This window comes from Natator depressus, chromosome 1 (assembly GCF_965152275.1).
Source record: "Natator depressus isolate rNatDep1 chromosome 1, rNatDep2.hap1, whole genome shotgun sequence".
Classification (NCBI taxonomy): domain Eukaryota; kingdom Metazoa; phylum Chordata; order Testudines; family Cheloniidae; genus Natator; species Natator depressus.
The window spans coordinates 113,755,333-113,780,457 of NC_134234.1; the positions used below are offsets into that span (position 1 = coordinate 113,755,333).

General features: G+C 39.8%; 1 protein-coding gene and 1 pseudogene across 2 annotated transcripts; one reads left to right on the plus strand and one right to left on the minus strand.

Moving 5' to 3' along the window:
* Nucleotides 1-568: 568 nt before the first annotated feature.
* Nucleotides 569-14,830, minus strand: C1H2orf49 (chromosome 1 C2orf49 homolog). Of its 2 annotated transcripts, XM_074945019.1 has the most exons (6): nt 14,677-14,830; nt 13,159-13,325; nt 11,349-11,430; nt 10,788-10,852; nt 8,532-8,901; nt 569-2,154 (listed from the first exon to the last, which is right to left on the minus strand). In XM_074945019.1, the coding sequence occupies exons 1-6, from the start codon at nt 14,785-14,787 to the stop codon at nt 2,098-2,100; spliced, it is 852 nt and encodes a 283-aa protein (XP_074801120.1). In that variant the 5' UTR covers nt 14,788-14,830; the 3' UTR covers nt 569-2,097. The 2 variants fall into 2 exon arrangements, with proteins under 2 accessions (XP_074801120.1, XP_074801127.1); XM_074945026.1 differs by lacking the exons at nt 10,788-10,852; nt 11,349-11,430 and having other exon boundaries at nt 571-2,154; nt 14,677-14,802.
* LOC141987881 (small ribosomal subunit protein mS37 pseudogene) lies at nt 6,396-6,891 on the plus strand (annotated as a pseudogene).
* Nucleotides 14,831-25,125: the final 10,295 nt, after the last annotated feature.

Consider the following 25,125-nt stretch of genomic DNA (forward strand, 5'->3'; position numbering starts at 1 on the left):
TAAGACTAATATGTGCTCTGTCTTTTTGGAAGCAGCAAACTTAACTTCTGTGAGCGTCTATTGAGAGGGACTGAACACTGCAGAAGGACACCTCCAGGGAACTTGGGTTCAATGATGGTTACCTTCAATGCAAGGTTTGGACTGGCAGAGTCCTGAAGCATTTGTTGGCAAGGCAGGTGTGTCAAGCTTGTCAAGCTGGTGTGTCAGGGAGCTGAAACATAGCTCAGCAGCAGCAGCAAAGTTCACTCTTCCTAAAGCAGAGTGGTAACATGGTGGCTCACAATTCCGGCTGTCCCGAGTAAGATGTCACAATAATTATTGTGACAAGTGTTCTAAAATTAAGTTAGGTTTATGGGATGATTTAGTAAAAAAAGGTGTAACGTTTACCAAAATTACAACCGCAATATTGCAAACACTTATGCACATACTTAACTTTAAGTAGTCGTCTCAGTGACTTTGAGTACACTTCCACATCACTATTTCAATTGAACAGGTTTAATTTCATTACAAAATAGATCTACACTACTGAAAAAGATTACTTTTAATTCAGTTTATTTAAATAAGATAAAACTACTTAAAAGACCACTCTTTACATACAAAATGTACATTAACATGTGAAACTTTTCTGTACTGAAGTATAAAACCTGCACACAGGTTTTAGTGTTTAGTAAAAGGAAACAAGCACACAATATTTAAAAAAAAACACACCATTCTTACTATTTTACAGCATTCACAAGTGCCTTTGATTCCACAATAATGAATGGGAAACTCCTGTCTCAGCCATATCCGATGTAGACTACTGTTCATATTTTCAATACATATACATTAAAAAAAATTCTAAGTAAGCTTTCAGATCACTGCTGACAGCATTTTCAAATGGCTCATAAAGCCAGAACAAGGATTTCTTCATGTTTAAATTCAGTGGTAAAAGGCTTTCATATGGGAGGAACAAAGATTTCAAATTAGTTTTTGTATATAGAAGCTTTACTGTTTACCACATACACTGCAAGTCCATGAAGGATCAGGCCCACTTAACCACCAAAATCAATAGTTTTGCCATTGATTCTAATGGACATAGGACCAAATCCAGTGTGTTACACAACACAAGTAATAATCTAAATGGAATCCACTGGGATTCAAAGAAAAACTGAAGATCTCACTTTAAAACTGTCACAGGTATGAAAGAGGCAAGACATTGTTAAGAGTATACTATCCTAACTCATTGCAGTGATTGTTACCTCTTTATGTGTCGATGAGAGAAGAGTGTTGGCCCGCATTCTAGGATTTCCCACTTATTTTAACAAGCATTATAATAACGGGGATAACAAATGTGTTGCACACATGCATACAGAAGTGTGTATATAAGAGCATGGCACTAATCCATTCATTTTTTTTCCCTCAGATTCATATTGAATATAGATTCTAATAATGTGCTTCCATGTGCATTTTTTATCTCAAATGACTATAGAAGCTTCAATTTGAAGCAAGGATGTTATATAGTTCATCTGTTATTACCAACTTAACCTGTATTTTAAAATGTAATACAAATACAATTCTGTAGTTTTGTTCTGTATAACAAAAATAATTTTTTCTCTAGAATAAAACCTGTCAATCCGATGATTTTATACTATATTGTTTAAGTAACTATCTTCTGGAACCCAAAAAGGGTTTGGATGCACAATCTTTCATACCACCTGGAACCTCAACAGTTGTGTTGGGTATTTAGCCAGGACATGATCTACTAAACTGAATTTAGCTGTATAGCATAAAATATGAACATTTTTAAACCCACGAAGGTGTTTTGTAGAGACACGTAGGAAATGAACTACAGTACAATTGAAAATTCAAAAGCAGGTTTTTTTAGTATCTTGTAATACCACCACCTTTGGAAAGGAAAGTGAAACCACTCTCAATGCAAGAAGGTAGACACTTTTAAGGTGATTGGTAAGACTATGATTCCAGCTTTATATTAGGGAGCTTTCAAACTTAAGAAAACTCCACACAAATGTGAATCCCTGTATAGTTTAAAGAGAAATGTACTTCAACTGTTCTGAACTACAGGAATGATATATTTACATTTCCAGGACCCCCACTAATTCATGGCCATGTTACATGCTGGATTTTCTTCTTTGCTTCTGTAGGTTTTAGGTCATTCTGGAATAGAAGAAAGTATACAACTAATATTAGATGTGCTGCACTAGACAGTATTTAGTAGTTGTTGTACAATATCCAGAGAGGGATAGCTGAGAACTTTAGCACTATATGCACCATTATAGTAACTTTCTGATGCCATCTTCTGGAGGAAGTTAAAATGTCAGGCTTACCCAGAAAGTAAAAAGGAAGTAGAACTATAAAGGCTGATAAATTTAACCTCTTGCAAACTCATCCATTTTTTGTGGTGGTGAGCAGGTTTACCAAAAGTATCCCTCTTACTTGGAAAACATAAGTAATTTAGAAATACATCCATATAAGAACTTTAAACTAAAGTCTGATCCATTAAGACTGTTTTAAAGTAAATATAGGAATATCTACTCTTAAAAATTAAATATAATTAAATCTAATTTTTAAAAATTAAAGAATCTTAAAAATGCTGCTCTGTTCTAAAGACAATTAAAAGACTACTTGCGTAAAACTGCTGAAAAATTACAACTACAGAAAAACAGGTATTTCTTTATACTACCACGTATAAATGAGGAACCCATTGCTTAAGCCTCTGTGCACATGCAAATTTAAAAATAAAAAAGTTCGTCAGAACTGGCAGCAAACAGACAACCTCCAAATCAATCTCCAACAGTCATCAAAAATAAGAAAGAACTATGAAACAGTCTTCAGTTGGTTAGACAGGCAAACACCTGAATAAACAGATGGACTTTGCACCATACCCTGAAAGTCAAACTAGCTCTGGCAGACCAAACAGGGGAGCAGGATCCAGACTCAAGTAGAGTTCAACACAGTCGCTGACACCAAACTGAGAATGCAAATCTGGATGTTGTGAGCAGCAATTCAGCTGATCTCAGCCACTGGGAAGTTGCAAAGAGAGATGGTCTTTAAGGTAATCAGGACACAGACCAGACTTTACAAATTACCACCAACACCATGAGTGGTTCTTAAACAAATAGCAGCATGCCTGAAATGTTAATATGCAAGAAGTCTGCTGGGTTTCATACTAGTGGAACCATCTGCCACTAAGTCTCACCAAGGACCAATGTTAAAAAACTGTTTTGCTAGTTTAATGCTGCACAGTAACATTCCCAACAGCAGCGTCTCTCGTATGTTGAAGATTCTTTACTACCTTATGTACATAGTTTTCTTTAATTATGGAAAAAAAGTCTGCTCATGACCAACAACCTGTGCACCAAATTTCAGCAAAACAGGAAGTCACTTATTCTGACAGAAGATACACCCCTCTTAAAATCAATTAAAATATCTTCCATTTATATACCATCCTTCAAATATGCACACAGGAATCACTTCCCATACAACCAAACACTACAAAAGAGTTTAGGACAGGAAGTAAACAGTATTACCAAATTAAAATTGCATGAGGAATTTGGGCTGTACTGACAGAATTTTAAATAAGTGTCTGGAACGTGGTAATTCAAGGACCAAGAAACACTAACTCCTATTTTATACTTTTCTTCTAGGAATTCTGAAGCCATTGGTTAATTAATAGTTAAGTTAAATTAAACCATTGGCTCATTCATTACAGCCTGATTCAGCAAGATACTTAAACATATACGTAACTTTAAGCATAAGTATTCACACTGACACCTCATGCTTAAATTTAAGCGCATGCTTAACTATCTTGCTAAACTGGGGCCTAAATTATTTATGTTAACAGACTACAAAACAATCTAAACTGCAGTAAAGATTTTGATTTCAAGAATGTCAACGGTAATCAACTCTGAACATGAATTTATTTAAATTAGGGCTGCCAAGTGATTAAAAAAATTAATTGCAATTGCACTGTTAAACGATAATAGACCACCACTTATTTAAATATTTTTGGATGTTTTCTACATTTTCAAATATATTGATTTCAATTAAAACACAGAACACAAAGTGTACAATGCTCACTTCATATTTTTGATTACAATTATTTGTGCTATAAAAACAAAATAAATATTTTTCAATTCACTTCATACAAGTACTGTAATACAATCTCTTTATCATGAAAGTTAATTCTACATTTGTAAGTTTATGTACAAAAAACTGCATTCAAAAATAAAACAATGTAAAATTTTAGAGCCTACAAGTCCACTCAGTCCTACTTGTTCAGTCACTCAGATAAACAAGTTTGTTTACATTTGCAGGAGATAATGCTGCCCGCTTCTTGTTTACAATGTCATCTGAAAGTGAGAACATGTGTTCACATGGCACTGTTGTAGTCAGCGTTGCAAGATATTTACGTGCCAGATGCACTAAAGATTCATATGTCCCTTCATGCTTCAACCACTGTTCTAGAGGATATGCATGCATGTTAATGAGGGGTTCTGCTTGATAACGATTTAAAGCAGTGCAGACCAACGCATGCTCACTTTCATTATCTGAGTCAGATGCCACCAGCAGAAGGTTGATTTTCTTTTTTGGTGGTTTGGATCCTGTAGTTTTCACATCAGAGTGTTGCTCTTTTAAGACTTCTGAAAGCATGCTCCACACCTCGTCCCTCTCATATTTTGGAAAGCACTTCAGATTCTTAAACCTTCATTCTAGTACTGTAGCTATCTTTAGAAATCTTACATTGGTACCTTCTTTGTGTTCTGTCAAATCTGCAGAGAAAGTGTTCTTAAAACGAACAACATGTGTTGGTCATCATCCGAGACCGCTATAACATAAAATATATGGCAGAATGCCGGTAAATCTGAGGAGACATACTATTCTCCCTAAAGGAGTTCAGTCAAACTTAATTAATGCATTATTTTTTTTAACAAGCGTCATCAGCATGGAAGCATGAAGGGGCGTTCGAATGTTTAGCAATACCTTGCACATAAATACCTTGCAACGAGGCTACAAAAGTGCCATGTGAATGCCTGTTCTCACTTTCAGGTGACATTGTAAATAAGAAGCTGGCAGCATTATCTCCCTTAAATGTAAACAAACTTGTTTGTCTTAGAGATTGGCTGAACAAGAAGTCAGATTGAGTAGACTTCTAGGCGCTGAAGTTTTGCATTGTTTTGTTTTTGAGTGCAGTTATGTAACCAAAAAAAAATTCTACATTTGTAAGTTGCACTTTCATGATAAAGAGATTGCATTACGGTATTGTATGAGGTGAACTGAAAAATACTATTTCTTTTATCTTTTTTACAGTGCAAATATTTGTAATAAAAGTATTATAAAGTGAGCACTATACACTTTGTATTCTATGTTGTAATTGAAATCAATATATTTTAAAATGTAGAAAAACATCCAGAAAAACTTAATACATTCAATTGGTATTCTATTGTTTAACAGTGCAATTAAAACTGTGATTAATTTTGAGTTAATTGCTTGAGTTAACAGCAATTAATGGACAGCTCTATTAAATATTTAATAGGTGAACAAAACCTGTAGACGTACCACACAGAACCAAACAAATTCGAAAACCTATTTAAGTTTTGACTAAAAGATCTCTAGAGAACACTAGTAGTTTAGTGATGTTTTCAGCTTCGTGCTGGGTCAGTATTGATCTAGTGCTTCAGCATGGCTTTGAAGTGCTGCTGGAAGATCTGCCTTTGAGATTAAACGTACAAATGAGTACCTGACTCATCCAGACCCTCAATAGTGTGTGTCTTGATTCCTGCAACATCCCTTTCTCTAGCCTTGAGTGGCCTTTTCTTGTGCCCCACTCACAGCCAAAAATGCTCAAAATGCTGCTGTGAAGATCACTTCCTCAGCTTGTCACTTGAAACCTTTCTTTGTATTGCTCCGCTGGGTCCTACTTAACCAGTGCATCAAACATGAAAGTGAAGACGTAGTTCAAGGCCCTTCAAACCCTGTTCCCCAACCTACCTATCATCTCTCATATGCTATCGCAATGCTAACTCCTGCCTCTGCTCCGCCAATGACACCAGCCTTCACTGCCCCCTCATTAAGTTTTCAAGCACCTTCATGCTTTCTCCCATGCTGCTCCTCATGCATGAGGAGCTCCCCAACAACATCCATAAAGCCACCCCATTGTACTCCTTCAAATCCCTTCTTCTTTGCTGTGGTGCTGTTACCCCGGAATTGAGGGGTATGTTACACCAGAATTCGACCACACTAATTGCAGCCATAGTGTGTGCATTCAGCCACCATGAATTAATAAAATAGAACACCACATAGTTAAGGGTTAATTTGGACAAGGAGGGCTTTTGAGGCAAGGTCAAATACTAGCTACAGGCTTGCAGTTTCTGCTAATCAGAATAGGAGGAGGGGAGAAAAGATTCAACAAACTTGGAACGGGGGTCACGTGGGACCAGGTGTCTCACTTTACGGCCCGTTGCGAGGGCCATGGCAGCACCTGTGTACCCGGCCTGGCTCGGGGGCTTGGCCACCAAGCAGCAGAGGTGGGTCCCCACCATGCGCCCCACCCGCCCCCTGGTGCTGGCCAACCAGGTGGCGAACCGCCGCCTGCACCTGGGAGAGGCAATGTGTACCACAGAGATGTCATTACCGATGGCTTGCTGGAAGCAGAATGAGTTCAGCGATGCAGCTTGTGCCAAGGAGATCCAGACATTCTATGACTGTGTGGCAAAGACAGATGCGGAGCACAAAGAAAGACTTAAACAGGAGTCCCCGGGCCAGATGGGAAACTTATCTCCAAAGACAGTGAACAAACTACTGAGAGGTTTCAGAGTAACAGCCGTGTTAGTCTGTATTCGCAAAAAGAAAAGGAGTACTTGTGGCACCTTAGAGACTAACCAATTTATCTGAGCATGAACGAAAGCTCATGCTCAAATAAATTGGTTAGCCTCTAAGGTGCCACAAGTACTCCTTTTCTTTTTGAAACTACTGAGAAGGTTCCCTAATAGCACAGATGATTTTTAAAGGAAGACTTGCTTTCCCAAGTAACTGGAGACCAGTAGCTGAAACTGGTATCATCTTTGGAGAAGAAGTTAAAATAATGATCAGCGAGCATTTGGGGCTGATGGTGGCTGCCAGCATTCCTCAGGGGTTCTTGACTTGAAGATTTCTTTGCGGGTGGGGCCACTTTCTCCATTAGCTGAGATTGTTCTATGGGGTCACAGGGTCTTGTGATAACAGGGTGGATGTTTGCTAAGTGTTACTCAATCAGCCATAATGTGGTCTTGAGTCTTGCTTCATTGTGAAATAAAGCCTTCTAAGGAATGAAATAAAAATAAATAAAAAAATAAATAAGAAAGAAAATAAGTGGATGGAGACTTTGAGCTTCGGTGCCTTTGGTGTAGAAGCTTATTATGGCTAAGACTGCTAGGAATGTTTTGTTGATAACTAGTTGACTGAAATTAGAAGAAGTAATGACCCATTGGGGGTTGCTATGAGATATGGTTCTGTAAAAATTTAGTGATAAAAAAAGACTAGATAATAGACCGTACTTTGGAGCATTTTGCTGAAGCTATCATGAGACACGTTTTCCTGATACCATACTCCCCGGCAGGGAAGCGAGCGGTCATTGCTGACCTGCTGCTAATTACTCAATACCATCTCAGATTCTAGGCAATTATTTTGGATGTCCTAAACTTATTGCTCATGTGTGTGCGCACTTAAATCTAATAAATAGTAGTTTTAGATAAGAGCACGCTTCCTTGTATCAATATTTCATCAGATGGAAGCATTGTGTTCCCACTGATTTATTCCTAAAACCACCTGGAGTGAAAGAGTTAATCCGCAGCTTTGGATTCTGAAAACCTTGGGTAACAATGCCTAGAAAAGCAACTTGATAATGGCTAGACAGCTGATATGCTGATAGAGCTATCATACTGACCAGTATTATCTCATCGTTGCCTTGTGCTCATTCATCTAATCACCTGTTGTCTCATGTCTTGTACTTAGACTGTAAGATCTTTGGGACAAGGATCATTTTTTTGTTTTGTTTGAAAGGTACCCAAACAATGGGATCCTAGCCCATGACTGGTACTCCTAGGTGATTCTGCAATGCTAGTTATTAATATGAGTGAAGAGTGCTAAAGAATTACTATTTTACTGGCAGGGCAGTCTAATGGATAAGATATAGGACAGGGAATCAAGAGACCAGCGTTCGAATCCCAGCTCTTACGCGACTTTAGCCAAGTCACTTCATCTCTCTGTGCCTCTGTTTACCTTCCCATCTTTTGTCTGTTTGGTCTCTTTACACTATAAGCTTTTCAGGGGAATGACTGTCTCTTCCTATGTGTTTGCATACTACCAACCACACTGTATGTACTACAGTGATGCGTATACCAAATTATATAAAATGACTTTCAAATAAAGCTAAAACATAACAGTTATAATGTTATAAAGGATTCTCAATAAAGGGATCTGAGGACCTACCTGCTCCTTCATATGCTCAAGGAAAAGATTTGCAAAAAACTAGACAGTGGTGTGAACATACATACCGCTGATTCAGATTCTTCTTTTGGAGCTGCTCTCTTTAATTTCACAACAGCAGCTCCTGCTACTGGGGTCAAAGGTGGCAACTTCAGATTAGCCAATATACTATTAGTCACTGGAACACTGTTCTGTTTATCCTTATTCTTCCCAGTTTCCAGTTTAGCCTCCTGTGATAAACTGGAGGCTGAAATGTATGTTGAGGAGTTTGAAGGAACAGATAATCTCCTAAAAGTATCAGCAGTGATTCCAGCTGGAGGAGGTTTTAGGCTATCAGTAGCTCCGTTTTCTGTCTTTTTCACTTTTATACTTGTACTTGTTGAACTGCCATCAAATACAATTAGTGGCCGTTTCCGTAAGCCTTCCACAGTTGTAACACTGAAAATACAAGTTTTAAAGTTCTCAGAAATACAAACTAGATCATCAAGAGTTCAGTTAATAACTCAAGATATATGCAATGTAAACAGACAATTCAAAAAATTAATCTAGCCCAACCTGGCAATATTTGTCAGTCATTTTCCTTAAACTGTTTTACTCGCTCCAATTTAAATTAAAGCAATTGCTTCAAAAATATCAAGCTACCCTATTTAAACTCATTCCAAACAATACGACTGTCCAATTTAGCAGAGCCTTAATATTTACAGTTATTTACAGTTTACAGTTATTTTAGGATTCGACAGTATCAAAAGAGATACAAGGTATTCCAGATATAAGGCAAATATCTGAGGAGCTGTGAATTGGCCTCTTCGTTTAAGTTGAAATTCACCGTCAATTTGAAATTTTATAAAAATCACTGTTAACATCTGCATTTATTCATGATTCTTACAGTGAGAAAGCCCAAATGGGGACTAGACAGACAATTAGTGAAAATATTTAGCAAAAAAACCCAACCCCTATTTCTGAAATAAATTGTTCCTGAGCCAAAACAGCAGGCCTAATTTATTTTTTGCTGGAATTGCTCATGCTTTTGAATCTACATGCAATCAAGTCTGGCTAATTAAATATTTTATTTATAAATAGAGAAACACTGTCAAATTGTGTATATCCAAAAGATAATTCAAAAGGCAAACAAACAGCATACGTGGCAAAAAAGTTAACATATGATTTTAACATAACTGTCCTTTTATGCACACTGAGGTAAGGACTAAAAGCATTCTAATCCTCAGGGACATGGAAAAGAATCAACAGGAAACCTGAAAATCTGTAAATTAATGAATAGATTCCAACGTCAACCATTCAATTTACTGATTTTTCATTTGTGACAATACCTTATATTTGTGATACAGTTCATAGAAGTTGTCCAAATAAAGTGTTACTTTATAACATAAGTATCACTGAGGTGGCTATACATGAGTGGTTTAGAGATACATGGTTATTTAAATGTAAATAAGAATGAATATACTTTACATACAATCATGTTTAATACCCAGGTCATGACACCCATCTGATTCAATTACATCATCATTAGAATAGCCACTAAACATGGAGTTGCTGATAGCCTTTAAATGCAAAAATAAATGAAATTCCAGAGATCTGCTGTGTGATGATAGCACTTACCGACGTTTCTTTAAAAATGAAAGGAACAACAGCTGAAGAGTGCACATGCATCCATGCTCACAGGACAACATTAACTGACCGTGCATCAAAGCTGGCCATTCGGATTTGCCCTTCATTATACAGCAATTGTGTTTAATGATTCCATTAATTTAACACTTAAATGAGCAAAATACGTAAAGAGCCTAATAAAAGCAACCTACCCACACAAATGAAGAGAGTTAATCTCTACCACTCACTTTGGATTTTTCCTTGCAACTTTTATTCCTGACAACAGCACCCTAATCTTGAATGCACTCCATAACAGTTATCTTCAAAGTCCACCCCCAATAAACCAGTATACAAAGCTATAGTATCTGTTTCAGTCTCTTTCCTTAACATGCTTAAAGATGTAGCAGATATTCCTTAGTTAAGGATTGCTCTTTAAGTACTCCATGTTGTGGATACTGACACTCAGGAGCTACATATATGTTTAGGTAGGATATTTGGAATTTACTATTGTGGGGATCACTCATATTGTATTTCTGAGGAGTAACAGCACCTTTGTTATCACAAATGACAGAGTGATATCTTATTTATAAGATATTCCTAAAGAAGCCACTAAAGCAGGAAACTTCTTCTGGGCAATCAGGTAACTCTCTGTTTCTGCAGAATTTCAGTTTCCACTCAAAAACAATTCAATGTGTAATCTTTAAAGTTGTGAAGATTACCTGCTGAATGTGAACAAAATGCAAACTGATGTAGTGTTGTCTTCCTGAGCCTGCAGACAGATATCCTGAAACAACAGAGAGGTATCAACTGTCTAAGGCCCAACTCCGAGCCCCAGCACACAGTCTAAACAGTTGTGCTGTGCTCCGAGGAGTTCATCAAGGTCTGGTAGGGCGAGGCAAGAATCCTTCCCTCCAAGCTCCACAGCAGGCAAGCTGCTCTTTAGCAGCAACTCAGCTTTATCACTGAAGCAGCTTCCATACTGTGTAACGGGGTATAGCTGGTAGATTTATCCCTCACACTCACAAAACCCTTCTTCACAGCAACACTCAGGCAGCCTGGTGGAGTTGAACTCTACAGCACACAGAGGATGGTTATGAAGCTCTCCAAATTCTGCTCCATCTCATGCAGAGTAGAACCATATTGGTTCTCCTACAAGGTCATCATCAGAAATGGAGGAGGGGACATTATACACTCCTAAAAGTGTGTGAACTACTTTGATTCATCTCACTAGGGTGTTACAATAACTGAAGTTTCTCTATGTTCATTTTAGTTTTACTTACCAAAACTGCTCTAAGTCTAGAACTTTCAAAAGCCTTCAGCAGCCTGTCTCCTACCCTCTCCACACTGTGTGCATCATGAATGCTGGCAGTAAAAAGATAACCCAGTAAAACACTCGCCAGACAAAATTTTTTAAGCGTTGAACATGAACAGAAGGTTAACTACTGAAAAGTCTTGAAGTTGCCTAATAGTGGCTAATCAATAGGAAGCACCTAAACAATAATTGGCACTTTCAACATACAATACATTAAACACCAATAAAATAACCTTAACAGTGCAACCCTTACCAAAAACAGAGTGGCTATCTAAATGGGCCTATTTCTATTCTTTGATCTTCATATATTACTTATTATAAAAAGTGTGTAACTCTAAACAAGTTTTATTTGTACCATCATAATTATTTCTAATGTGCGAACTCAAACTCCACTCACATGTGAGATCTATATATAGTGGTAAAATTGGGTACAGGAATTCTTAAGAAATGTAGGTTTCTTGGTGTGCTCATCTGCATGCCTGTACCAAAAACTCAAGTCCTGTTCAGCTGTTTCAAAACACTGTTGATGTATGAGATCAGTTATTGCATGCTTATGTCTGCTCACTGGCTGAAGTACTGCAGAGTGCGTGAATACAGACAGTTTCTTTATGAGTACATCTAGTTGTCTATCTGTTGCATTCACACAAAGCTGTCAGAAACTGAGGCCCTGAACCTTTAATGTGAAGCACAGGGAAGCCCTTTAAAAAAAAAAATCACAGGAATTTGGCATGGGTATAGAGATCTGCCCATGATCATCATATTACAGAATTAGGACCACAGTGTGGAACTGAAATATAAATAAAATAAAATTTTCAGATCACTTTATTTTCTGATCAAAGTTGAGTTTAAGGCCTTATATGAGAGAAGAGCTATTCAACTCAAAAAGTGGTCTTGAATTAGGTACAACACACACACTTTTGTTGCAGACTGGTGCCCAAAATCCTTCCTCAATTCCTAGCACACAAGCAAGCATAAATTACTATGGCCTGGTCTACTGTTTAAAAATTTGGTCAACACAGCTACATTAGTCAGGGGGTATGAAAAATCCACACCCTTGACTGATGTAACTATTCTGAACTAACCCCCAATGTAGACGAAGCTACATCAATGAAATAATACTTCTGTCAATGTAAATACCATTGCTCAGGGAAGTGGTATTCCAATGCTGATGGAAAAACCCCTTCCATCAAGGCTGCACCAACACTACAGGGTTATGCCAGCATAGCTACAGCAACGTACCTACGTGAGTATAGTCTTTGTAAAGTAGACATACCCTATATCATTCACACTCAGTTGGTTAATTATATTATGACTGGATATTGATTTTTGAGACATGTTAACTGTACCTAACAACTACAATTAGTAACAGTAATGTCAATAGTAACAGTTACAAGTAATAATAGTAACAACTATTACTATTAACTATGACAAGTGCTAAGCTTTTCATCCCCTATCTATCTCCGTCTGTAAAATGAGAATAATGATGCTTACCTCCTTTGCAAAGTGCTTTGAGATCTACTGATGAAAAGCACTATATAAGAACTAGGTATTATTATTATCGACATTTTATTGCTACAATTGAACTTCTTCCCCTTTTGGGTCACCATTATGGTAATACATTCTGAAATCTCACACACAGCATCCCCTGCAAGTGCTAGCAACATGTACAGAAATAGCAATTTACAAGTTTTATGAACTGAGTAGAAAATAATTAGGTTGATCTTGTTTTCCAAAATGTGCCAACGGCTATCCAGGAGTTACAAGCACAATTGAATTACCTTTTGCTCTCATTTTTTGTTTCATTTAGCTCCCTTTTCTTTTCCATCATTTTCCCCCATCTACTTTTGGGTAAGTCCCGCTGAGGCAATGGTATGGCATGTTGAACATAGAGATTAGTGAGGCCATCTTTGTCGATCTTTGCACTATTTTCAACTAGTATGTTCTTCTGTGGGAAAAGGAACATAGCCGCTATTAACAGGAGAAACTTCCAAATGCAAATAACTTTAATGGCATTTCATTTTTTCAACAGTTAATTTAGCATAACTAACATTTTAAACAAATAATGAAATACGTGATTTACAGAACATTGCAGATCATCAATACATACATTGGTGAGACTCCATGCAGGTATAAGGAGGTACCTGCATGGACCCAACAGCAGGATCACAGCCCTTGTTAGCTCATCTGAAAAAATGGGTTTAAATAATTCTCAGCGCACATTCTAGTTCAATTAAACTCAATACCAAACATTTTAAATTATAAGAATTTCTCTGAATTACAAAAGGGATCAAGCCAACCTTGTAATGGGTTTGCAACCTTATTTGCAGAGAAGCTACTACCTCTTCATAAAAATCACACACAGGTGGTCTTTCAAGTCCCTAGATCTGGATTCTTAATTCCCCAGCTCCCAAAACACAAGCGTCTATCGTCTGAGTGGAAGGCAGATCTCCATTAGCTATCTATAGTCGAATGCTGATTTTCTAAGATACAACCAACCAAGAGAATGAAACATACTCTCCCACACACACGGGCCTTGAACCTGTAAACCATTATGCCTATAACTCTATATGTGAGAGCACATTAAAATTCAGGGTAACTACTCACATAGGTAACATTTAACAAGCTAAGGGTAACGGTACCCAATTCTAGTTCCACTTAAACTGATAGCAAATAAACCCCTATGATTTCAACTGGAGAAGGAGGTGAACTCAAACTGTCCACAACGATGTACACTAATATATTTACTTAAAGTTACTTTCGGATCAGGGTATTTGAATAATGTACGTTTAAAATAACCCAACAGTTTGACGAATTCCCTTCTAACTTCGTGCCAATGTTCTTTTACTTTCTGGCAAATCTGCCAGCTTTCAAGGGGAACAAGTTTTCCAAACCGAACCGACAATGCGTTGTTAAAATAAAGCTTAAAAATAAAAGGCCTCTCCGGGGCCTGCCTGCGATGTGCAAAGGCCGTTTCACGGGGAAGCATCGATCCGCGTGACACGGGCTCCCACCGTCACACGGGTACAACCAGAGGAGGGACTCGAGCTCGGGTCCCGACGCCCGGCGGGGCGCGCTGGGTTACAGCAGCGACCTCCCCGCCTCCGAGCCCGGCTCAGGCTGGCACGCGGCACGACCCGGGGGGGACGCGTTGCGAGGCCCGGGGTCGGAGAGCTCCCGGCGAGAGGCTCACTGCCCGGGCGGGGCTCTCCCGGCCCAGGGACCACCCCCCCCCAGGCAGTACCGGGCGCCCCGCGGGCTCCCTGGGGCTCGGTGAGGGCCCCCCTCCCAGGCCGCACCTGCTCCAGGGTGAGCCGCAGGAACTCCTGCGACAGCAGCTCCGGGTGCAGCAACAGGTCTGAGTTCACCCACCCGCCGCCGCCCCCCCTTGCCGCCCCCTGCGCCGCCATTTTCCCGCGGCGATTCCTTCCCGCAGCCGTTCCCACAATGCTGCGGGGTGGCGCGTGAGCAGGAAGTGACGCAATACGGACTGAGGGGAGGAACGTCAAACTCCGCCCAGGCCGGCGTCGGGAGCCGCGCGTGCGTGAGCGTTACACGTTCCAATGAAGGCGGCTTCGGCCGGGGGCGGGGCTGCGCGCTCAGCTCGTCGCGCTTGCTTTACGCGCGAAGCGGTAGCCTGCCGATCGATCGATCTCTCCCTCTCGTGCGCGCCGCTGGGGCGAAGCGCGTGGGGCTTGGTAGAGCTGCGGTCCGCTCCGCTGAGCTTGACCTGAGTCCCCCACGAGGCGCATCGGAGCAGTGATTGCTGCCTCCTTGTAGGATTTGCTGGCGGGGGGTCTTGCACTGTCTGTAGCTGTCCGCAGCCTTAATGCCTTGCAGCAGCAGCAGCACCCGCACCCCTCCCCCGCAAGGGACAGGATCCTGCTGCCTGCTTGAATTGCTATCTAGTAAAGTATTCAAGCACATTCTTAATTTTAAGCAGAGAGTCACAGAAGGGACTTAGTGATCACATTCAGCCCCCTGAGCAGAGTCAGGACGAAGTAAATCCAAGTATCAGAGGAATCATAGAATCATAGAATATGAGGGTTGGAAGGGACCTCAGGAGGTCATCTAGTCCAACCCCCTGCCCAAAGCAGGACCAATCCCAACTAAATCATCCCAGCCAGGGCTTTGTCAAGCCTGACCTTAAAAACTTCTAAGGAAGGAGATTCCACCACCTCCCTACGTAACACATTCCAGTGTTTCACCACTCTCCTAGTGAAAAAGATTTTCCTAATATCCAAGCTAAACCTCCCCCACTGCAACTTGAGACCATTACTCCTTGTTCTGTCATCTGCTATCACTGAGAATATTCTAGATCCATCCTCTTTGGATCCACCTTTCAAGTGGTTAAAAGCAGCTATCAAATCCCCCCTCATTCTTCTCTTCCGTAGACTAAACAATCCCAGTTCCCTCAGCCTCTCCTCATAACTCATGTGTTCCAGTCCCCTAATCATTTTTGTTGCCCTTCGCTGGACTCTCTCCAATTTTTCCACATCCTTCTTGTAGTGTGGGGCCCAAAACTGGACACAGTACTCCAGATGAGGCCTCACCAATGTCGAATAGAGGGGAACGATCACGTCCCTCGATCTGCTGGCAATGCCCCTACTTATACACCCCAAAATGCCATTGGCCTTCTTGGCAACAAGGGCACACTGTTGACTCATATCCAGCTTCTCGTCCACTGTCACCCCTAGGTCCTTCTCTGCAGAACCAGGTTGGCTGGTTTGTCGGTAGACTAACCTAAATCTCCCTTGCTGTACGTTACATTAATTCCTTCTTGTCCTACTTTCAGTGGTCATGGACAACAGCTGATCACCAAACTTTTTATAATAGCCTTTAGCATATCTGAAGATTGTTATCATGTCTTCCCTCGGTCTTCTTTTTTTCAAAAGTAAACGTGCCCAGTTTTTTACCATCACCTCATAGGTCAGGTTTTCTAAACCTTTTATCTTTTTGTTACTCTTCTTTATACTTTCCAGTTTGGCCATATTTTTTTTAAAGTGTGGCACCCAGAACTGGACACAGTACTCTAGCTGAGGCCTCACCAATGCAGAGCAGAGCAGGACAGTTACCGCCCATGTCTTATATACACCCCAGAATTATATTAGCCTTTTTAGCAGCTGCATCACATTGTTGGCTCATATTCAGTTTGTGATCTATTATAACCCCCTGATCCTTTTCAGAGGCATTCCATTGAAGTCAGTGGCATTAGGCACATGCTTTAGAAGATTAGGGCCAGACTGCTCAGCACCTTGTAAAATCAAGCTGAAAAGACATATTCTGAGACAGGATGGAGGGACATAGTTTGTGTGATCAGTGCTACCCTACCATTCACCCTGGGTAACTAATTTGAGTTTAAAGTCATGTTACAAACTACATAGGTACCACAGCAATAGGTATTTCTCTAATTCATTAAATTAAATAAGTACAACTCAGACCTTCCCTTCTACAAAAGCATTCTATACAAATGTGAACATTCTCTCTGAGACAATGTGGGTGAGGTAATATCTTTTGCTGAAACAGTCATAGCAGCCTGTAGAGAAGAGGAAAGCTACGTTCCTCACAGCACCCTGCCCGTGGGGCCAGGTGAGGCACAGGATATCGGGGGGAAGGGGAAAACAGAGCAGGGCACATGGGACTACTGGGAGGTCACATAGACTGTGGTTCAGAAGGGCTAGTTGGGGGAACAGACTGGGCCAGAGACTGAATGGTAGTGGGGGTGCAGGGCCACATGGGGCTGGGTGTATGGGGATGCAGGGCCATGGGAGCAGAAGTGGCTAAGTGGGGGTGCAGGGTCACGTAGGGATGGAGAGCAGAACCATGGGGGATGGCTGAGTGGGGGTGCAGGGACACATGGGGACAGGACAGCTGAGTGGGGGTGCAGGGACACATGGGGACGGAGCCATAAGAACATAAGAATGACCATACTGGGTCAGACCAAAGGTCCATCCAGCCCAGTATCCTGTCTACCGACAGTGGCCAATGCCAGGTGCCCCAGAAGGAGTGAACCTAACAGGTAATGATCAAGTGATCTCTCTCCTGCCATCCATCTCCACCCTCTGACAAACAGATACTTGGGACACCATTCCTTACCTATCCTGGCTAATAGCCATTAATGGACTTAACCTCAATGAATTTATCTAGTTCTCTTTTAAACCCTGTCCTAGCCTTCACAACCTCCTCAGGCAAGGAGTTCCACAGGTTGACTGTGCGCTGTATGAAGAAGAACTTCCTTTTATTTGTTTTAAACCTGCTGCCCATTAATTTCATTTGGTGGCCCCTAGTTCTTGTGTTATGGGAACAAGTAAATAACTTTTCCTTATTCACTTTCTCCACACCACTCATGATTTTATATACCTCTATCATATCCCCCCTTAGTCTCCTCTTTTCCAAGCCAAAAAGTCCTAGCCTCTTTAATCTCTCCTCATATGAGACCTGTTCCAAACCCCTAATCATTTTAGTTGCCCTTCTCTGAACCTTTTCTAATATCAGTATATCTTTTTTGAGATGAAAAGACCACATCTGTATGCAGTATTCAAGATGTGGGCCTACTATGGATTTATATAAGGGCAATAAGATATTCTCCGTCTTATTCTCTATCCCGTTTTTAATGATTCCTAACATCCTGTTCGCTTTTTTGACTGCCGCTGTACACTGCGTGGACGTCTTCAAAGAACTATCCACGATGATTCCAAGATCTCTTTCCTGATTAGTTGTAACTAAATTAGTCCCCATCATATTGTATGTATAGTTGGGGCCCCACTGGTTGTTTAACTGACGTTAGACTTACCAGTCTGTAATTGCCGGGATCACCTCTGGAGCCCTTTTTAAATATCGGCGTTACATTAGCTATCTTCCAGTCATTGGGTACAGAAGCTGATTTAAAGGACAGGTTACAAATCATAGTTAATAGTTCTACAATTTCATATTTGAGTTCTTTCAGAATTCTTGGGCGAATGCCATCTGGTCCTGGTTACTTGTTACTGTTATCAATTAATTCCAAAACCTCTTCTAGTGACACTTCAATCTATGACAATTCCTCAGGTTTGTCACCTACAAAGGACGGCTCAGGTTTGGGAATCTCCCTAACATCGTCAGCCATGAAGACTGAAGCAAAGAATTAATTTAGTTTCTCCGCAATGACTTTATCGTCTTTAAGTGCTCCTTTTGTATCTTGATTGTCCAGGGGCCCCACTGGTTGTTTAGCAGGCTTCCTGCTTCTGATGTACTTAAAAAACATTTTGTTATTACCTTTTGAGTTTTTGGCTAGCTGTTCTTCAAACTCCTTTTTGGCTTTTCTTATTCCATTTTAACACTTAATTTGGCAGTGTTTATGCTCCTTTCTATTTACCTCACAAGGATTTGACTTCCACTTTTTAAAAGATGCCTTTTTATCTCTCACTGCTTCTTTTACATGGTTGTTAAGCCATGGAGGCTCTTTTTTAGTTCTTTTACTGTGTTTTTTAATTTGGGGTATACATTTAAGTTGGGCCTCTTATTATGGTGTCTTTGAAAAGTGCCCATGCAGCTTGCAGGGATTTCACTCTGGTCACTGTACCTTTTAATTTGTTTAACTGACCTCCTCATTTTTCCATAGTTCCCCTTTCTGAAATTAAATGCCACAGTGTTGGGCTGTTGAGGTGTTCTTCCCACCACAGGAAGTTAAATGCTATTATATTATGGTCACTATTTCCAAGTTATAGTTACCTCTTGGACCAGATCCTGCGCTCCACTCAGGACCAAATCGAGAATTGCCTCTCCTCTTGTGGGTTCCTGTACCAGCTTCTCCACGAAGCAGTCATTTAAAGTATTGAGAAATTTTCTCTCTGCATTTCGTTGTGAGGTGACATGTACCCAGTCAATATGGGGATAATTGAAATCTCCCACTATTATTGAGTTCTTTATTTTGACAGCCTCTCTAATCTCCCTTAGCATTTCATCGTCACTATCACTGTCCTGGTCAGGTGGTCGATAATAGATCCCTACTGTTATATTCTTATTAGAGCATGGAATTACTATCCATAGAGATTCTATGGGACATGTGGATTCATTTAAGATTTTTACTTCATTTGATTCTACATTTTCTTTCACATATAGTGCCACTCCCCCCTGCCCTCCCCTCCCGACCTGTTCTGTCCTTGCAATATATTTTGTACCCCGGAATGATTGTGTCCCATGGATTGTCCTCACTCCACCAGGTTTCTGTGATGCCTATTATATAAATATCTCCTTTAACATGAGGCACTCTAGTTCACCCATCTTATTATTTAGACTTCTAGCATTTGTGTACAAGCACTTTAAAAACTTGTCACTGTTTATTTGTCTGCCCCTTTCTGATGTGTCAGATTCTTTATGTGAATGTTTCTCGTCTGATCTGGCTGATACTTTATCCACTTCCATCCTCTCCTCCTGACTAAAACCTAGAGAATCTCTATCAGTAGACTCTCCTCTAAGAGAAGTCTCTGTCTGATCCGTGTGCTCCTCTGCAGCAATCAGCTTTCCCTCATTCTTAGTTTAAAAACTGCTCTGCAACCTGTGCCTGACTGAATGGGAGAGGCTAGGGGTCAGCCAAGGTCTACATGGGGGAGGCTCCCCAACTCTCTCAATATCCCTCCCCACCCCCAAACAAACCTGTTCCATACTTCTCCCACCCACACCCAACAACCCTCCAAGTTCACACCCAGGCTCCTTCCCAGCACTTACCTTCCTCTCCCTCAGCTCCTCCATTACCCCAACTCCCCTAAGCCTTTGCACTGCTTCTGAGGGATACGGGAAATATGTTTCTGTTCTGTAGTTTAAATTAATTATTATGCAAAGTTCTGTATTAATATGCCTAATAAATAATCTATTTGTCAAAAAATGATTCCTGAATTTTTTTGTTTCCTGTATTGTTACAGACATACTTGCTGATGGGTATTTTGAAATAAATTATCAAAATAATTGAAACTGGCATGATTACATTGTATTATTTTGACAAATAATATATTGTGCACAGAATTTTTAATTTTTCAGTGCAGAATTCTCCCAGGAGTAAACTACACTGCATACAAGATATTCTGTGTCTGTTGTCATTTACAGTAGAACCTCAGAGTTACGAACAACAGAGTTTCGAACTGACCGGTCAACCACGCAGCTCACTTGGAACTGGAAGTACGCAAACAGCAGAGACCAAAAAAACCCCAAATTCTGTGCTGAACAGTACTGAGTTAAATGTAAACTAGTAAAAAATAGTTTAAAAAAAGATTTAACGAAGTAAAGAAACTGTTTCTGTGCTTGCTTCATTTAAATTAAGATGGTTAAAAGCAACGTTTTTCTTCTGCATAGTAAAATTTTAAAGCTGTATGAAGTCAATGTTCAGTTATAAACTTTTGAAAGAACAACCATAACATTTTGTTCAGAGTTACGAACGTTTCAGTGTTAGGAACAACCTCCATTCCTGAGGTGTTTATAAGTCTGAGGTTCTACTGTACAAACAATTGAACAGGTCTAACACCGTGTATCCAGAAGAGGGCAGTGGTGTACATAACACAAGAAAAAGAATAAAAGCCCAATTCTCATGCTACAGTGCTAACATCTTGGACAAGATAATAATTGTCCCAGGGACTTATTTTACTGGTTACTGGTGTCTGACCATTATGGACTCATCCAATCATTTCTAAAACTTTCCAGCAGCCCATGTTACCACCGTAGGTGAACGGAAATCTTGTGTATGCTCTTTAAGTCAACGAATCCATCTTTATATTGTAAACCATCATGCTCATCTTTGGCATTATATAAACAATAATGATTCCCTCTTTGCAGTTGCATCCATGACCATTTTAAGATTCTAACACTTATGCATGCACTTAACTTTATTATTGTGAGCAGTCTCATTTAAATCAGTGGAATTATAGTAACAAAATGAAGCACCTGCATAAATGTTTGCAGAATCAGGGTCTAAGAAAGGACATAAACCATTTACTTACTAATTAGTTGTTACTTATAAGCTACTCAGGAAAAAAAAAACAAATAACTTTCACTATATTTGTAACCGTTTTAAATAAGTTCGCCGTGTTTTATCAAACCTTAAGATACCATATTCTTTTAAGTCACTATTTGTATTTCTCCCACCTACAGCAGTTTAAAAATATTTCTTTAAAATCAAACCAACCTTTCCATTCATTTGTCAAAGTACCTTCGGTTCCTAGTGTAAAAAAGTTTAAACTTCAGAGTATTTTAATATATTAAAAAATAATAATAAAGAATAGTGTAGACCCATTAGTTCCTTTCAATTTATGTTACCATTTACCTTAATACTTCTCTATGAATCACAAATTATATTTTTACGTGTTTGGTAACTCATGTTGTATATGCATGCAACAATAGTGCATTGCAGGAGGGCTTCTCAACATATGGATCTCAACCCCTTTTCCCTTTCTAAATTGCTAAATGGGAGAGGAGTTTCCTGGCTAGATCTCAACTAGTTGGGGATGTGGGGATAGAGGTCCTGATATGAAAAATGGAAATTCGGTTATGGAGAAGGTAAAGACATGTTCCTGAAAAGGAACTTATCTTCTCTAGCTGTGGAAGAACAAGTCTGTCACACAAACATGCTCAAAAATGTACAGATAGCGGGAGAGTACAGTTTTCTGTCCTCTAACATTTGGGAAATAAAGTGGACTCAAGCTGAATTCTCAGGCCTAATATATGTAGTGAATGAACATCTTAAGCACAAAGGTACAATGGGGAAGAACATATACAGGAATACTTCATCATAATGTATCAAGTAGTCCATAGAGAGCAATAATACAGCCACTGGTATGCCTACTTGCATAGCAAAACCTACAAACATAATAATTGTGTGGTGAACAGTTATTTTTCAGTTTATATAAGTATGTTAAATGTTGCTATTTAATATAATTGTATTCTGGCCAGGCTGGCAATCAAAACAGTGAAATGTGCTGCCTATTTTAAGTTTAGTCCTGACAGGGGCTGTACCTCACGGCATTTTCAAGCAGCCTTTTCTGGCCAATCCAGAAGTGGAGTTGATACACTCTGTAGGCAGGTGTAATTAGCTTTTATTCTGACTGTAAGGAAGGGTGGTCCCTACACCATATATATCTATATGGAAAAAACTAAAAATGGGGATGTGATGGGTACGCCCAGGGTGCAACCTGGAACTGGGGTACTACTGAGCCCACTTGACCCATCTGTTTGGGTTTCCTTTACATTGTACTGCTGTGACCAGCCTGCCAAGCCCTCTCCCAGGCTCCAGTCTGCACCTTCACCAGCACAAATACAGGCAGGAACACACCCACCATGCAGATGATGGGATAAGCTCTGCGTGGGAAGGCTTCAGCGAAGGAACTTCCCAGCCGCCTAGGCATGCACCCCCTCTGGAGTGTAAACCCAAAATTATACCGTCTTGCGCTATACAGGAAACTGTACAGCGTAAGCTCATAAAATTCGCCCCTCTCCCTCAATATGGAGAGGAAATATACAACAGCTTTTTACGCCAAGTTATAACTTCCACACTGGTTTGTGATAAAGCAAAAACAAATGTATTAACTACAAAAGATAGATTTTAAGTGATTATAAGGGATAGCAAACAAATTAAAACAGGTTACCTAGCAAATAAACAAAAATGCAATCTAAGACTAATATACTAAAGAGATTAGATCTGAGTAGCAAATTCTTACCCTAAATGATGATTTAAGATGGCTGCAGGCTCTTAAAGGGCAAGCTGCACTTGCTTGCAGCTTAAAACCTCAGGTTTTCTGGCCTAGAAATCCCTCTAGCCTGGGTCCAGCCCTTCCCCTCAGTTCAGTCCTTGTTCCTCAGCTGTTTCCAGGAGTCTCTTTGGGTGGGGAGTCAGTGAAGAACCACGATGATGTCACTCTCCTGCCTTAAATAGCTTTTGCATATGGTGGGAACCCCTTGTTTCTAAGCTTGGTTCCCATGCCTTTCAGTGGAAAAACACTGGTATTCCAAGATGGAGTCCAGCACCAGGTGATCTGGTCATATGCCCCTGAAGTGTCATAGTAGTCATGACTCTGAGGCTGTTTGAAGCATCCTCAGGAAGGCTCCCAGGTTGGGAGATAAACTTCTTCAAAGGCCTATTGTTTTCTCTAATGGCCCTTCCCAGTCAGCCATCTAGACTGATTGCATTCTGCCTAGTGGGTGTTCCTCAGGTGTAAACACATTTGTAATAGATGCATAGACAATATTCCTAACTTCAGATACCAAAATGAAACATGCATACAAATAGGATAATCATATTCAGTAAATCATAACCTTTTCAATGATATCTCACATGACCTATCTTGCATAAAATACCTTATAGTTATGCCATAATCATATTATAATAATATCTCTATGAAGAATATGGAGCGTAGTGTCACAGGGTACAACCAACAAAAAATAATTATAGTAAAATACTTTAGTCAGGTGTCAATAAACAAAAAAATTATATAGCTACACACAGGAGGTTTGTTATTGAAGTAAACAGGATCAGGATTTGGCTGATAAAAATGATAGCTCTGACGATTAACATTTGACGATCTGCAGTAACCAAAGACGTTTGGCTACTGTAAAATAAAATAATTGTGCATTGCTGTGAGTTAGTAATCCACTTACCCATTTAAAAACAAAATAGAGAACTAAAAATAATTATGTTTGTAAATTAACCATGTTGCCATTACAACATACAATTATAATGCCACAAGTACTTAATGCATTTTACAAAAGTAAGAAAAAGCAAAGGAAAATAAATTATGCATGTATATACATCAGTACTAAATAACCTAAAAAGAAATTGAACTTGGACTTTGAATGACTCAACACAAATTAATAGTGCACAATCTATGTAACTACACAATTTTATCAACCTGCCCCATTCCCCAATTGTCTGTTATATCTACTTGTCTTTCTCATTGTTTCCTTGCGTTCCCTGTATCTGTCCGTCTTCATCTGTTGTCTCTTGAGCTCTTTGGGGGCAGGAACTGCCTTTTTGATTGTGTTTGTACAGTGCCTAGCACACTGGAGTTCTCGTCCATGGCTGGGACGCCTGAAGTACAAATAAAATAATAATAAATAATAATTAATTGTTATATCTTGTCTTAAATTAAGCCCTGATTCTGAAAGTGGACCTTTGCACCTGTATTGAGGTCTCATAATGTCACTTGTATTTCACTGCATTGCATTGATTTAAATAAGAACATAAGAACAGCCATACTGGGTCAGACCAAAGGTCCATCTAGCCCAGTATCCTGTCTTCCAACAGTGGCCAATGCTAGGTGCTTCAGACGGAATGAACAGAACATGTAATCATGAAGCGATCCATCCCCTGTCATCCATTCTCAGCTTCAGGCAAACAGAGGCTAGGGACACCATCCCTGCCTATCCTCCATTAATTTATCTAGTTCTATTTTGAACGCTGTTGTACTCTTGGCCTCCTTCAAAACATCCTCTGGCAAAGAGTTTCACAGGTTGGCTGTGCATTGTGTGAAGAAATACCTCCTTCTGTTTGTTTTAAACCTGCTGCCCATTAATTTAATTTGATGACCCCTAGTTCTTGTGTTATGAGAAGGATAAATAACATTTCCTTATTTACTTTTTCCATACCAGTCATGATTTTATAGACCTCTATCACATCCCCTCTTAGTTGTCTCTCTTCCAAGCTGAAAAGTCCCAGTCTGATTAATCACTCCGCATATGGAAGCTGTTCCATACCCCTCATAATTTTTGTTTCCCTTTTCTGTACCTTT